General features: G+C 33.0%; 1 protein-coding gene across 5 annotated transcripts in view; it reads right to left on the bottom strand.

The window, feature by feature from the left end:
* Positions 1 to 17,295, bottom strand: part of LRBA (LPS responsive beige-like anchor protein) — a 755,692-nt gene that overhangs the window by 438,795 nt on the left and 299,602 nt on the right. For all 5 annotated transcript variants that reach the window (XM_081304745.1, XM_081304743.1, XM_081304747.1 and 2 more), the window contains exon 36: positions 16,138 to 16,246. In XM_081304745.1, coding sequence (XP_081160871.1) covers positions 16,138 to 16,246 — 109 coding nt within the window. The remainder of the gene's footprint in view (positions 1 to 16,137; positions 16,247 to 17,295) is intronic.

Genomic DNA, 17,295 nt, shown 5'->3' with positions numbered 1-17,295 from the left:
AAAGCATGCAATGGAGGAAGGATAGCATCTTCAACAAATGGTGTTGGGAAAACTGGAAATCCATATGCAACAAAATGAAACTGAACCCCTTTCTCTCGCCATGCACAAAAGTTAACTCAAAATGGATCAAGGAACTTGATATCAAACCAGAGACTCTGCATCTGCTAGAAGACAAAGTTGGATCCGATCTACAAATTGTGGGGTCGGGCTCCAAATTCCTTAATAGGACACCCATAGCACAAGAGTTAACAACAAGAATCAACAAATGGGACTTAATTAAACTTAAAAGTTTTTTCTCAGCAAGAGAAACAATAAGAGAGGTAAACAGGGAGCCTACATCCTGGGAACAAATCTTTACTCCTCACACTTCAGATAGAGCCCTAATATCCAGAGTATACAAAGAACTCAAAAAATTAGACAATAAGACAACAAATAACCCAATCAACAAATGGGCCAAGGACCTGAACAGACACTTCTCAGAGGAGGATATACAATCAATCAATAAGCACATGAAAAAATGCTCACCATCTCTAGCAGTCAGAGAAATGCAAATCAAAACCACCCTAAGATACCATTTCACTCCAGTAAGATTGGCAGCCACTATGAAGTCAAACAACAATAAGTGCTGGAGAGGTTGTGGAGAAAAGGGTACACTTGTACATTGCTGGTGGGACTGCAAATTGGTGCGGCCAATTTGGAAAGCAGTTTGGAGATTCCTGGGAAAGATGGGAATGGAACCACCATTTGACCCTTCTATTGCTCTTCTTGGACTATTCCCTGAAGACCTTAAAAGAGCATGCTACAGGGATACTGCCACATCGATGTTCATAGCAGCACAATTCACAATTGCTAGACTGTGGAATCAACCCAGATGCCCCTCAGTAGATGAATGGATAAAAAAAATGTGGCATCTATACACAATGGAGTACTATGCAGCAATAAAAAATGACAAAATCATAGAATTTGCAGGGAAATGGATGGCACTAGAGCAGATTATGCTTAGTGAAGCTAGCCAATCCCTAAAAAACAAATACCAAATGTCGTCTTTGATATAATGAGAGCAACTATGAACAGAGCAGGGAGGAAGAGTAGGAAGAAAAGATTAACATTAAACAGAGACATGAGATGGGAGGGAAAGGGTGAGAAAAGGGAAATTGCATGGAAATGAAGGGAGACCCTCATTGCTATACAAAATTACATACAAGAGGTTGTGAGGGAATGGGAAAATAAACAAGGAGAGAAATGAATTACAGTAGATGGGGTAGAGAGAGAAGCTGGGAGGGGAGGGGAGGGGGGATAGTAGGGGATAGGAAAGGTAGCAGAATACAACAATTACCAATAGGACATTATGAAAAAATGTGGAGGTGTAACCGATGTGACTCTGCAAGCTGCATTTGGGGTAAAATTGGGGGTTCATAACCCACTTCAGTCCAATGTATGAAGTGGGTTATGTCAAGAGCTTTGTAATGTTGTGAACAACCAATAAAAAAATAAATAAAAAAAAATTAAAAAAAAAAGAATTAGAAAACAAATTAAATTACTAGTTAATATGATACCATATAAATTAGGAAGAACACATGAGTTCCCTGCATTTATATCTCCTTCCCTATTAAGTTTCTGTTTTATAGAAAGAGGAGGGAAAAAGCCTGATACATTATACTGTAAAGCAGACATCTTTAATTCTGCAAACAACCTTAATCTATTCTCTGCCAGGTACTGTGTTAAGTAATAGGAAACATGGTAGGGGTGGGGGGAAAGCACTGTTTATACAGTGAAAAATTCAAAATAAGCTATGTATATTGTCGGTGAGGACATTTGTTTGACTTAATCAGTTTTAGCTGTATTCTTACATCAAATTTAAAAATTATTAGAATAATATTAACACTTCCTATTTGGACAAATTTTATCACAGTAAATAAGCTGTAATTGTTATTTAAAAATTGACACAAGATATATAATAGGAGACCATAGAAAGCTTGATATAAAAATGCAAAACACGTAAAATTTTGATTTTTAAAATAACTTATTTAAAATATTTCATGGGCTCTTTTAAAAGGGTAGAATGTATGTATATGTCAGATTTCTACATAAGGAAAAAATCTGTTTCTATATAGAAGACAGCATCTTCATGTTACGTTGACTTAGAAAAATTACTTTTCTGGTTTGACAAAATAAATCATCTAAAATTATCACCTAGCCATCGTGTCATTAATGTTCTCTTTAAATAGAAACTCTCAGCAATACATAGATAAAATACAAAGAAAGTGCTGTTGTTATGCATCCATGTTTGTAGAGAAAGTTTTCTCTTGTATAACTAAAGAAAAAAATATTGAAAAAGTTAAAAATTAGATACAAATTTCCTTATTTTTAAAAATTCCCATATACTAAAAAATGACAGGACTGTTTATATTCTTTCTTCAACCTCTGATGGAAAAAATACCCCCCAAAGCCAAAAACAAAAATTACAGGCACTGACCATAAATCATATATTTGTATTTTTACCACATAATCATTTATAAGTGCCCATGCAAAATCAACATTGGATGAACATGCCACACTATACTTTGGGCTACTTCATAAAATTTTGAGCCAAAACATTTGCAAATCCATTGATCAAACCCACCCATCTCACCTTCATATCTGAATGGTTAACAAAGATACATTTTACTAGAAACAAAAATGCTAGACTCATCAACTCCTTCCTTGCCCTACTAAGTAACTGATATGTGGGAAAGATGCAGAGAGCCATAGAGGGAAACAGGTCTTGCCCTAGGAGTTTAGGACTCAGGAGGAGATTAAGAAATGGAAGCAAATAACTAACATAAAGCATAGACATGTATTAGATACCAGTGGAAATTTAACAAGAGTGTTAAGACTGCTTAGAATGAGAAGAAGATTGATGTTGAAGGGAATGAAATGATCAGTTAAGTAATATTGCCTTTCATGTCCCAGAATAAACTTTCTTTCCTGTTGATTCACAGTAGTTAGTTACTTAAATCAGAGGACAACCTTTGATACTCTGGAGGAATTTTTGAACATACTGTTCAAAGATATTTCATGTACTCTGAGTATCATTTTTCCTGCTTGTTAATATGACGTTCTATTCCATATACAAACCAGCTAAACAAGAAGGTGAACAGTCCTGTCATTTTTTTAATAAGTTAAGACAGTTTATTATGAGTCTTAACTCTTCCTTGACATTAGTGTCATTTGAGATAGTTAATCATTTTTCACCAAATTTTTTAAATACACTTTCAGAACCGCCAACTACCCTGATTTTCTACCAACGCACATATACCTATATTCACTCATTTGGTGATTTCATCCTGACTCATGGCTTTAAACACCAATAACACAAAACAGATTCCCAAATTTGTATTCTAAGCCTAGACTTCTCCCCTGAATTTCAAGCTTTATACATAGTTTTTATGAACTACTTTTTTATAGTTTATTCTAGGCTACACAAGCAATATTACTTAACTAATCATTTCATCCCTTTCAATACTATGGCCATCTCCACTTCAACATCTTGCTAGCACTTGAAAGAACATGTTCAAAACTGGGCTACTGACCTTGCCTGTGGCTCTAAGCTGCCCCTTTTAAAAAAAGTCTTAACCTTTCCCTGGAGTTACTCCATTCTCCAATTGCTCAAAGAAAAACCTTCCAGTCAGCCTTGATCCCCTTCTCTCTCCCACATAATACAATAAACCTATCAGTAAATCCTCTGAGCTGTAAAACAAAGTTGATTTTGATTGACCACTTCTTACCATCTTTACTGTCAATAGCCTTGTCCAGGTCATCATTTTGTATCTCAATTACACTAATAAACACCTATATGGTCTTTCTATTTTTGTTTTTGCTTCCCAATAGCATCCTGCCAAAACATCAACCAGACTGGTCCATTTAAACATTACTCAGATTATGTCAAGTCTTTGTTCATTGCCCTCCAAGAGTTTCCAATTCTGAGAATCAAAATCACTGCAATGGCCTTTTAAAAAGCTTCAACTGGGGGCTAGGGTTGTAGCTCAGTGATAGAGCGCTTGCCTAGCATGTTCGAGGCCCTGGGTTCAATCCTCAGCACCACATAAAAATAAATAACTAAAGGTATTGTGTTCAACTAAAACATAAATTAAAGAAAAAAAAAGCTTCAACTGATCTGGCCCCACATTAGCTCTCTAACATTATGTCCTTCTCCATCATTCCTTTTGCTCACTCTAGTCCAATTTGTATCTTATTCTTAAAATGTACCAAGCACGCAACTGCCTCCAAGCTTCTACAGTACTTGCTCCTCATGTTTGTAGGATTCTTCCTCCTGCTATCTTCAAGACTTCTTCATTTCATTCAATCACAGTTTCAGAGATGTCCTTCATGCCTCCTTATTTGAAATGCCCATATCACATTTTTTTGTTTGTTTTTCGAGTGCACTTTCTGTCTATTCTTAGAATCACCATCTAAAACTCCATCTGTTTTACCTATTTTAATTGTTTATCTTTTGTTTCTCCTTGGAAGCATATAAATTCCTGAATACCAGGTTATCTATGCAAGTTTGGGAAAGTCTTGAAATTTTTAGCCTGGAAGAGTGCCTTATACACAATAAGTATTGAATGAATATGCAGAGAAGAAAGAATAAAGAAGAGAAAAGAAGAAAGAAGTTAGTATCTTAGCAGAGTTGAAAGCAGCTCAGTGTGGCTGATGTCAAATGATATGGATAGATCATAAGATGAAACGAGGAAAAAACAGGAGCAAGCTCAACAGAGCCTCAAAAGCCCACTGGGAAAAAAAAAATTTAATGTACAATTGAAAACCACTAAGGGTTATAGGAAAGACATAATATAACCCACTTTTACTTTTGGACCATTGTTACTGATATGTGGAAAATATTATAACAGAGTAAGATCAGAATAATATTAAAAACAGAAAACTTTGTTGCAATACAGATTCAAGATGATAATCTGGGAAATTATACAGAAAGTGCATATTTTCAAAACAATTACAAACATGAATTCCAAGGAGATATATATATATATATATATATATATATAGATATATAGATATATAGATATATAGATATATATAGATATATATAGATATATATAGATTATATGCAAAATGAATAATTAAAGGATGATTCTTAGCTTTCTGATTTGGTAGGTCAGGGTAAAGGAAAACCAAGAGTTCCTTTTTAAACATATTAATTATGAGGTAGCAAAGATACAAGCTCACACTTACTGAGTATTTACAATATGCCAGACACTATTCTAAATGGATTACAGGGCTATGGGCATAGCTCAGTCGTACAGCATGTACGTAGTTGCACAAGGTCCTGAAAAGAGCTAGGTATATAAGTCAGTGGTAGAGCACCCTTCAGCTTATACCCCAGTGTCAAAGAACAAAACAAAAGAAAATGATGGCCTTAGATGTATGGATTTATTTCAGTTTTATTCCCTCATTTGATATACTTAAGTTAGTAACATGCCACTTTGTTTACTGCTGTTTTATAACAAATTCTGAAATAGAAAAATGAAAGTTTTTACAACTTTCTTATTCTACTTCAGGGTTGGTTAATTAGAACCAACTGCAACTCTGTATGAATCTAAGGATTGACATTTCCATTTCATAAATAATTTTTCTAAACCTCTATTATCCTTTTAGGTATATCTTTTTGTTTTCAAATTAAAAGTTTTCATCAATCTAGTTATATTCTATGGGTAATATTCTGCTTAAAACACTGAAAAATTAAAGATGACTAACAGTTCAATAATAAACATTTGTGTTGTGACCACATCTCTATTTGATAACATATCACCTCATTACATCAGCAAATTGAATTTAACAATGTAATGTAAGGTAAAAAGTAAAAAAGCAAACAGATTTGGGGAGCTGGTTTAATAAATTGCAAATGTTTTTCCCATTCTGTATGTTTTCTTTTCACTTTCTCAATACAAAGAAAATGTACTGTGACACACAAATTTAATGATATCAAATTATTTATTTTTTCTTTATGTTTTTCTCTTTTATGAAAAAAATCCATGTTCAAATACAAAGTCATCAAGATTTACCATTCTGTTTTCTGCCAAAAGTTTAGAATTTCAGTTTTTATATTGCACATATGTAAAATTGTCCAATCAACCATACACCATGCATGCACTGGTCAAATCAGAATCTCAACAAACAAAGAATAGTTTATGTGGTATAATTCTAAATAAATCCACAAATTAAGATTATATCTGGACTTTTGTTGGCTGTTCATATATAAATAATTAATATTTTAAAGAACCATCACTTGAGACAATTAAAAATAGCAAGTTATAGCTACGTGCTTATAATTATAAGAAATACGTTATATATGAAAAGTGCTTTATGCAATAATGGAGAACAATGAGCTTTGAATTATAGGCACAGAATTCTCTGAAGACACATATGTAGCTCAGTGGTATCAGCAAACAAGTTTTCAAAAAAACTATCACATCAAAACACACCCCTCAATTAAATACAATTCAGTTAAAGTATCCCAAATAAATTCCTGTAAAAGAGCAGATATAGATTTATTTCTACTATTTAAAATTATTCTGCTCTTTTATAATCAGAAGACTCATTGATCCAGTCATAATTAGCCCAACTTAAGTTCTATAAAATTGTGTATACCTTGCCCTTCCAGAAAAAATGTAGGTGTCTGAAATTACACATCATTAAAAGTAACCTGGTCTAGCATTCTAAGGAAAAAAATCCTAAATTACTTATAAATTACTATAAGAAAGACACTCCTAATCATATATGTGATATATATATATCAATTCATATTTATATTAACATATAAGATTAATATTTTATATTCATATTTAAGATTAAATAAGAAAATAAATAATTTATACAATATAACTGCCAACCCCAACATATAAGTTGGTACTCAAAAAGAATTAGAAGTATGTGGATGTCTTACATTTTATGCATGAGGAAACATAAATGAACAGAAAAGGCCAACAAATTTTTCAGCAGCTGGAAATGCTAAATTTAATTACTGAAGAGAAATCATGCAGAGAAGCTTGCTGCTGAACATGATTTACCAAGAGTACTAGAAGTTATATAAGAGTATCAAGAAATTTTTAGTATCCAATGACAATAATAAACACAATTGAAGACTATATAGATAATATATTTGATGACAAAAAGCCTATAGCCTAAGAATTCACTATCCTTGTTAGCCCAAAAACAAGGTATTTAAAATTATATTTAAATCTAGAAAATATATTCAAATGTATCACTAGATGTTAATATTCTAGTAAAGGTTATAAATTTATATGAAATATGAAATATAAAATAGTTAATGCCATTTGTCATTAATTAGATAAACTCATCAAAGTACCACGGAGGCTAAGTGAATGTACTATGGTCACAGAAATTTATTTTCCTCTTAACAGATTACTGACATAAGACTTTTATTTATATTATAATTCATCATTTCAACCTTTAAATTTTATATAACCCTAACCCTAACTTTATATAGCTGTACATATATACAATGCATTTATATACACACATTTATGTATAAATAATATTCCATTGTATGAAGAGCTCACATTTTTTATCCATTAATCTGTCGATGGATATTTGAGCTTATGCTGATTATGGATTATTAGGAATAATACTTCAATAAGTATTTGTGTACAAGATTTTGTGTGGATATATGTCTTCAATTCTTGTGGACATACAGTACTGATGATACCACTATATTTAACCACATAACTCCCACACTGTTTTCCAGAATGACTGCATCATTTTACATTCTACCAGCATACCAGGGTTCCAATTTCTCCAGTTCCCTGTCAGTGCTTATTATTGCCTTTCTTAATCATAGCTATACAGGAAAATTCAGTGGTATTTCATAGTGGTTTTGATTTGCATTCCTTAATGAATAATGATATTGAGCATCTTTTCATATATTTATTTGCCAGTTATTTATCTTGTTCAGAGAAATATCTAATCAAATCCTTTACCCATTTTAAAAATTTTATTTATCTCTTTATTAATGAGTTATAAAAATTCTTCATATATTCTAGATTCTAGACCCCATCACAAATAAGACTGGCAGAGGTTCCCCAATTCTGTAGGCTGCCTTTTCACTTTCTTCTTTATTTTGATAAAGTCCAATTTATCTATCTTTTCCCTTAGGGTATGACTATCAGTTTTGAAGAATGGAAAAGAATATATGAAAGATCTTGAAATGGGAACTATTTTACTAAATGTAAAAACACAACTACTACTAATAACAAATAAAACTAAAGGAAAGCCTTTGAACTAGCTTAAATTAAAAATTTAAATATATAATTCATAACTGTGTATATATTTAAATATATAATAAATTTCATAATAAAAAGAAACCACCAAGAGAAAATAGAGAACAAATAAAAGAAAGGTTAATACCCTTAATCAATAAAGCCATTCACAAATAGGTAAACAAATCACTAACACAGATTTTGCTGACATAAGCAAAGAAAACAAACATTTAAAAACTATTTTAAATCATAATGAAGCAATTTCAAGCTCACTAGTGATAAAAGTAAAGTTTTTTTTTAAAAAAAAATCCACGTGCTGATAATAAGGACATAGGCAAATATTTAAAAATGGGTAAAGGATTTTGATTAGCTATTTCCTGAACAAGATAAATAACTGGCAAATAAATACATGAAAAGATGCTCAATATCATTATTCAGTAAGGAATGCAAATCAAAACCACTATCAAATACCACTTAATTCTGTATAGATATGATTGAGAAATTAATTACGAAGTGGAATATTATTCAACTATGGAGCAGTGAAAGGGGATAAATGTGTGAAGATACACAAAAGAACTTATCCTCTGATCCCAAATTGTCACTTAAAAAAAAATCAGAAATATAAAGAATTATAAATATTCCTCAAAGATTTATGTGTAACAGCAAAATATACACTATTTAAATGTATGAGAATAGAGAATGATAAAATAATGACTTATTTACATTGGGATATCAAAGAGCTATTACAAATCATATTTTCAAAAAATATTCATAAATGACAGCTTACTCACAGTAAGATATTTTGCTTTTAAGATTTTAAAAGACAAAGGCTTATGATTCTAATTTGGTGAGTGGGAGTTTGAATGAATAAGTAAGTTAAGTATTTAAATTGGCACTAAGGCAAAGAGTACACAAGATCCTTACATTATTTTTGTGATTTTTTAAAATTCTGTAATTACTTCAAATTAAATAGTCAAAACATGGAGATAAATAGTTGTTAAAACTAAACTATGAATGATTTGTATTCTTTGTATTTTTCATTATTAACTTCAGTGAACATATTTCACTGTTATATATGAAATAACATTTATTTTTAAATAAAGAAAAAATTACCATCAAAATGCAAGTACTGTGAGAAAATTGGGTACTTCATCATAATTGCACTTAAGATTATCATTTGCATATGTATTTGTTAACATGGATCACACTCCTTCAAAACTGAAAGAATAGACAAACACTTTGGAAGGCAGCTATGCTCAATGATGCACCACCAATGCCACCCAGCCAAACACTCTGGGAACCCTGAAATCAACAGAGTACATGGGGACAGTCTGTACAGTCACTGTACAGATCTAAGCTCTAATTGTTGGTTTAGTAACTGTGTGCCCCTGTACATAGCTCACGCTCACTCTCTCAATCTATCCCGAGTTCTTCACAGACTTCTTTTGTTGCTGAAATAAACAAATGTAGACGAAACCACTTAGTAGATGGTCACATAGCAAAGTGGTTCTGAATTTACACCCTGTATCAGACTCTGTGGTATCAACTTTTCCCACCTCCTGGCTGTATGACCCAGAGCAACTTACTTAGCCTCTCTGCTTCAAATTTTCTCATCTGTAAAACCAGGAGGATGATAATACCAATATCTACTTCAAAGGATTGTTATGAAGATTTATTTCTAAAAGCTTAGAAAAAAGATGGGTACATTGGTGTATCCATTTAATTCCAACTACTTGGGAGGCTGAAGCAGAAGATGACATGTTCAAGGCCAGCCTCAGCTACTTAATGAGACGCTGTCTCCAAATTAAAAAAAAAAGGGGGGGGGGCCTGGGGTAGGTAGTAGGAATGTAGCTCAGTGGTATAGCACTCTTGGGTTCAATCCCCAGGGGGGAATCAAATGTTTTCATGGCATTTATTTCACAAAAAGGAATATACATCTTTACTAATTCAAACAAACTGAACATCTGGTTTATAGTTCCATTTATGTTAATAAAAAGTTAAGTTCTATAATATACTAAATGAAATTCAAAGTAATGAAAGAACATAACAAAATTCTCATTGAAGTGCATTTTAACTTATATAGACTCCTAAGAATAAAATCATTAGGTGATCATTTGGCTCACATCTGTATTATAATAAACTTCAGTTGACTGAGGCATGAATTGATTATGACAATTGACTGATAGAGCCCATTATTTTATACATACTGAAATTCCAACAAACAACTTTTTTTTTATAAAAAGATGGGCTTGAAATGTGTATATTCACCAATATTCTATATTTACAAGACAAGGTCCAGTATTTAGCATGACATATTTTTAATAAATATTCTAGTCACAGCTGTAAGATTGAAAACTAAAATTAAAATGTATACCAAATCAATAATACCATGACATTCATGGAACCTCTACATAAACCAAAACAGATGCCAAGGATAGCACACTCCAATGATAATATGCAATGAACTAAAGAGATATGTATTTCAGATCTATATTGTAATCAATAACTTGATAATAAATTAAACAAGTCACATACTTTACAACCACAAATGGTCTAATAAACACATGACAACATCTCTCTTTCTTAGAGGAGGTAAGTAGCAATATACAAAGCTCAGAAATATTTAATAATAAAAAGCATGAATTCAAGACTGAATATAGACAACCTGTAAAACATGAGCTGTCTAGGAAAAATCTGTCTCATAGAGTGTTACTTAAGATTTGAGAGCAGTATACTTAGAAATACGTTAAATGTGAGCGTGTTCAATCAATTGAAGTCTGTTGAATAAACATAGGAAGGGTAATTCCTTTTATATAAAAATAAAAGAGGATTAAATATAAAATCTATATTTTTTTTCTCTCTGGAAAGTGACTCTGGCCAGGTACAGTGGCACACATATGTAATCCCAGCAGCACCAGAGGATGAGGCAAGAGGATCACAAGTTCAAGGCCAGCCTTAGCAACTTAGTAAGTCCCTAAGCAACTTTGTGAGACCCAGTCTCAAAATAAAAAGAGATGGGGTTGTGGAACAGTGGTAAAGTGCCTCTAGGTTCAATCTCTAGTACTGGGGAAGGAGAGGGGGGATTTACTCTGATGTGGAATGGTTGAACAAACATGTTTCCTTCATTAAAAATATAAGTAATAATGTTTGTTTGGAAATATTTTCAGTTTTACTTAGATAATTTTATTATAACACCTTATAATATTACTATATAATATTGCAAATCTCACACATGATAAAAATGATTTGAATGAAAAAGTATACTAGACAAGGCATGAATTAAATGCTCAAAATAAACCTAGTATATATTCCAGGATTAACTTCTATTCATACATTCTGTAGAAATCTAATAAAATATGAACCAAATTCAAAGATTAGTGATTAAGAGCTAAACTTCCCAAACCTGGGTTGTTTCTATTTCAGACTGTTTTGAAATTTATAAAACAAGGAATAGCAACAGTACTACCTCAGAGGTCTACTTTAAGGATTAAATTAGTTAATACTTATTCATAACATTATCTGACACAGCCTTAGTATTTATTCAACATTCACAACTATTAACACCATCATGTCTCATCTAAGCTGCAAACATATATACATACTACTTAGATCAAATCAGTCTAATCTCTTGCATAATAGTGCTTAAGAAATACCTTTCCTCATTCAGTTCCAAGTGTTTTTTCCTTCCTCATTCTTCCTCATCCATACACACACCAAAAAAATCACATATATGACTACCATCATAATCACTGAAACTTCAAATAAAAGAAACCACATTCTCAACCCACAGTTACTACAAAGTAAACTTTTCCGTAATTAATTAGGAAGGACATTAATAGGTTCTAAGTTACGATGGCAGGCTGAAATGGCAATCAAATTCTTTCCCCTTCCTTTAATGCCTGAAACAAAGTTACCAAAAATATTTTTAAGCAAAAAAACGAAAACCCAAAAATAATGAAACAACATAAGGAATATAATATAAAGCATCAAACAACAGCAACAATATAGGATGTTAAGGGGGAAGCAAACACACTGGAACTAGAACAGAAGGAGGAGCAAGACTCACTTCCTACCCATGTGCCCACCAACCAAAGCAACAGGTAAATCCACCAAATGCTGAGATTCTTTCATAATGTCTTTAAATATGTAAAGAAACAAAATGAATACGTACCATAATCTCTTTCCTCTTCTAACTAGAAATGATTGAAAAATCCACAGTGTAAAAATTGGTGAAATGAGGAGTGAAACAGCAGGGCTGACTGTGCTGTCTGAAGTGGACTACAGACTACTATAGGAACTGACTGGGAAAATAATTCAGCCTCAACACAGTGCCCTATTAGAAGTGTCTAGTCACAAACAAGATGGAATGAATCTGGTAGAAAACATTTCACAAAACTTACAAGAAGAAAACCAAGTTTTCAAAGAAAGCCTCCTTTTTCCCACCTCAACTAAGCTTTATCTCTCTTCATGATGCACTATAGATTACTGGTCAGAAAGCAAACTGTAGCTCAGAGAGATAAAAAGCCTGTACATACAGTGGGAAGGGAAAAAGTTACTAGGGAACTTGACTGTTGCACATTCTGCATAAACCAACAGAATTCCAGGGTGGAGCATTCTAAGTATGACCAAGATGGAAAGAAAAATCATGGTAGTTATCCAGATACTTATCAATCAATAAACAAATGAACTAATAAATTTTTAAATAAAATTATAAGATTATATACAAAAGACAAAGAATTCTAGGAAAAAAATGTGATTTAAAAATAATCAAAATAAAGTAAGTATAAAAGGAGATAGCTTTTGATTCTAAATAAACAAAATGAGAAACAAAACTTAAGAACTATAGATCTAATAAATAAGTTAAAAATATCAAGGTCAAAATAAAATACTCAAAATTTAATTAATAAAGAAGAAATAAAGCTAGAAATAAAAAGAAAGTGGGGCTGAAGATGTAGGTAGGTGGTAGAGTGCTTGCCTAGCATATGGAAGGCCCTGGATTAAATCCTCAGCTTTTCAACAATAACAAAAAAAAGGTAGTATAAGCAAGTAAAGCAATCAGAGAAAAGCTAATGGCTATGAAAGGAAAACACACACATCTAACGTAAGTTTAATATCACGAAGTAAAGAAAAAGGAAAAAATATGTTTCAAGATATAATTTTGGAAAATTTCCAAAAAATTAAGTAAAAATCTGAATCTGCAGATTATAATAAAACCATGTTCCAGGACAATTTGATAAATAATGTTTAAAATGAGCCATAATGCTGTTAAGAAATTTAATTTCATAGACAAAGAAATCTCAGACAAAAGATAGAAAAAGCAAATTGAACCCGAGGAAAATATCAGGAAGCAATGCCTACAGACTTCTAAGACACTGCAAGTATTGGCCTGCAACACGAAATCAACCAGGATATCATTCAAACAGTCAACAAACTTACAAAATAAATTACATTACCAAAACTAGAAAAATGTGAACATATGAATACACATAGAAAGTTTTCTTAGGACTGGCTGCTAAAATTCATTACTTTTCTACGTATGTTCATATATAAGTAGATCTCCTATAATTTATTTATTTATTTACTTTGTACTAGGGATTGAACTCAAGGGCACTTCACCACTGAGCTACATCCTAGCCCTTTTTATTGTTTATTATAAGCCAGAGTCTTGCTAAGTTGCTAAAGCTGGCCTCAAACATGAAATCCTCCTGCCTCAGCCTCTTGAACTACTGGGATTGCAGGCGTGTGCCACCAAGACTGATGATATCCTACAATAAAACATCTTCTCAGCAAAACAATCAATCAATGAGGTGAAGAGAGAGCCTAATTTAGGGAGCAAATTTTTGCCATCTGTATGACAGATAGAGCACTAAGAATCAAAAATCTTAACACCAAAAAAACAAACCACCCAGGGCTGAGGTTGTGGCCCAGTGGTAGAGTGTTCACCTAGATGTGTGAAGCCCTGTATTTGATCCTCAACACCACATAAAGATAAGTAAATAAAGATACTCTGTCCATCTAGAACTAAAAAAAATATTTTAAAAAAATCAATAAATGGGCTAAGGACCTGAACAGACACTTCTCAGAAGAAAATATAAGTTTGATCAACAAATATATGAAAAAATGTTCAACATCTCTAGTAATTAGAGAAATGCAAATTAAAACTAAGATTTCATCTCCTGCCAGACATAATGGCAGTTATCAAGAATACAAACAATAAATGGTGGCGAGGATGTGGAGCATAAAACACACTCATACATTGCTGGTGGCACTGCAAATTGGTGCAACCAATCTGGAAAGCAGTACAGAGACTCCTTAGAAAACTTGGAATGGAACTACCATTTGACCAAGCTACCCCACTCCTTGATCTGTACCCAAAGGGCTTAAAATCAGCATGCTGTAGTAACGCAGCCACATCAATGTTTACAGCATCTCAATTCATAATAGCTAAACTGTGGAACCAACCTAGATGCCCTTCAATAGATAAATGGCTAAAGAAACTGTGGTATATATACACAATGGAATATTACTCAGCATTAAAAGATAATAAAATTATGACATTTGCAGGTAAATGGATGGAGTTAGAAAATATCACACTAACCAAAGTAAGGCAATCCCAAAAAACCAAAGGCTGAATATTTTGTGGATGCTGATCCATAATGAGGGTGGAAGGAGCAAGGGAAAATGGAGAAACTTTGGGTAAAGGGGAGGGAGGGGTAAAGAGGGGACATAGAAGCAGAAAAGATGGTAGAATGAGATAAATATCATTAATCTACATGTATGACTGCACATATGGTGTGACACCACATCATGTACAACCAGAGAAATGAAAAGTTGTGCTGTAATAGTGTACAATGAATCAAAATGCATTCTGCTGTCACATATAACTAATTAAAATAAATAAATAAATTTTTTAAAAGAAACATCTTCAAAATTCAGGAAAATTCTCAGAATTCACAATATGTAATTCTCTTATTACACTGATAGTTTATGTTAGCTAAAGTTTTAATTAACATTTTGTACCCACATTATTAAGTGAAAGAAATGCTTCTAGAGTTTATTTTTCTAGAACAATTTTTCAAGTTTTGCTGTTGTATAAAATCTGCTGAAGTACTTTTCATCTTTTGTAAACTACCAGAAAAATAACAACATATATCTCCTCTTTACATGTTAGAAATAGCCTATTCAGTACTTTGCTTTTTCGAGTTCTACAGCAATGTTCAAATCAAATTTTTAATTCAAAATTTAGTTTACTGAAGGTGTGTTGGGAACATTACAGAGCTATGAAATCATTAACCTCCGGTATAAACTCATATTTGCTGCACATATACATGATATAAGCAGTGGTTCCAGAATGGTCTAGCACTTGGTCTCCCAGTGGGGATCCAAGAAGAGAGCTATATTTTCCCTCATCTCCTCGGCTACAAATATAATAGGGTTCTCAAACCATAAGGGTAGGCGAATGATACATCTCTGTGTTCAACTCCTCTCTAAAAGGAGACACTATTTTTGCCACAGAAATTTTCACTTCTGATAAACTAGCTCAATATTACCCAGAGAGGTCTAAAGTCCTTTACTAATTTTCTTTATTGGAAAAGCAAGAGAGCCAGGATCCCGTTTTTGTTATTAAAATTGGGTTAGCCAAACAAGCTGCTCTGGCCAATTTTCAGATGAGGTGGAGTTGAGATGAGAGGGCAAAACACATGAGTAATTCTCACCCCAAAACCTTCTGCGAATTTTTCACAAACTTAGTTTTTGGATAATATATAACACATTTACTTAGACCATTGTCATTTTACCTAGGCAACTGTAATGACTATTGCGAAACATAATTTCTTTACATCAGTGACATGTTGTTGTAACCTACCTCAAATTCCGCATGTCTGTGAATATCCTCTGCTCTCTGCCTGCTCAGGATAAATTCCGCTTCATTTGCTACTCTTACTAGATGATCCTTCATTGTTTGGCTAAGCAACCTATAAGAGATAAATATTCTCAAATAAATACAGATGTATAAATGATTAGCCACGTCTCAAAAGTGGTACATTTTTATATTTGAAGAGAAAGGAATGTCTAACTTCCTCTTCTGATATTATATACAATTCGGTAACATTATTTCATGCTAAACAATTGAAGAATGTAACAGCAAAAGGTTATCATTGCAGCAAAAGCAATTATCTTCTACCAAACTACACATTCAACAGAAGCAACTAAAAATTAAAGTGGATTTATATGTGATTATTTAATATTTTTAAAAGCAATGAAAAGTTACCACCTGCTATAGATTGGTTAAGTGATCCCAAAAGTTGAAGACTGTTAGCAGCTCACTGCACACTGCAAGGTGGTCAAACCTTTTTCATGGTGGCCCTGGGGAAGTTAGGGCATGCTTTGAAGGAGATATTGGGACCCTAGCCTCCTCTCTTTTTTTAGTTCGCAGCTGCCATGAGGCAAGCACCTTCTTCCACCACATACTCCCACCATGACATTCCACCTTACATGGGCTCAATAGGAACTAGAAAACCAACCATGAATTAAATTCCTATACTCATGAGTCAAAATAAACATTCCCCCTCTTATGATTTAGATATTAGATGTCCCTCAAAATCTTGCGAGATAATGCAAGAATACTTGGAGGTGAAATGATTGGGTTATGAGAGCCTTACCCTAATCACTGCATTAATCTGCTACTAGGGATTAGTTGGGTGGCAACTTTAGGCAAGTAGGGTATGGCTGGAGAGGAGGGTCACTAGGAGAATGGCTTTGGGATACATAGTTTATAAACTGAGCTTAGTCTTTCTCTCACTCCTGGTATCATGTCCTGAGTTGCTTTCATTCACCACACTTTTAACAAAAATATTCGGCCTCACCTCAGGCCTCAAGGAATGGAACTGGCCATCTATGTACTGAGACTTCTGAAACCATGAGAGCCAAATCAACTTTTCCTCCTCTGAAATTGTTCTTGTCAACTCTTTTGGCTGCAGCAGTGAAAACACTAATACACCTCCTTATAAATTGATCCCTCAAG

The sequence above is a fragment of the Spermophilus citellus genome (assembly GCF_964194105.1).
Source record: "Spermophilus citellus genome assembly, chromosome: 8".
NCBI lineage: Eukaryota > Metazoa > Chordata > Mammalia > Rodentia > Sciuridae > Spermophilus > Spermophilus citellus.
Note: the sequence above shows the minus strand (reverse complement) of the source record. Positions and strands in the feature narration are given on the sequence as shown.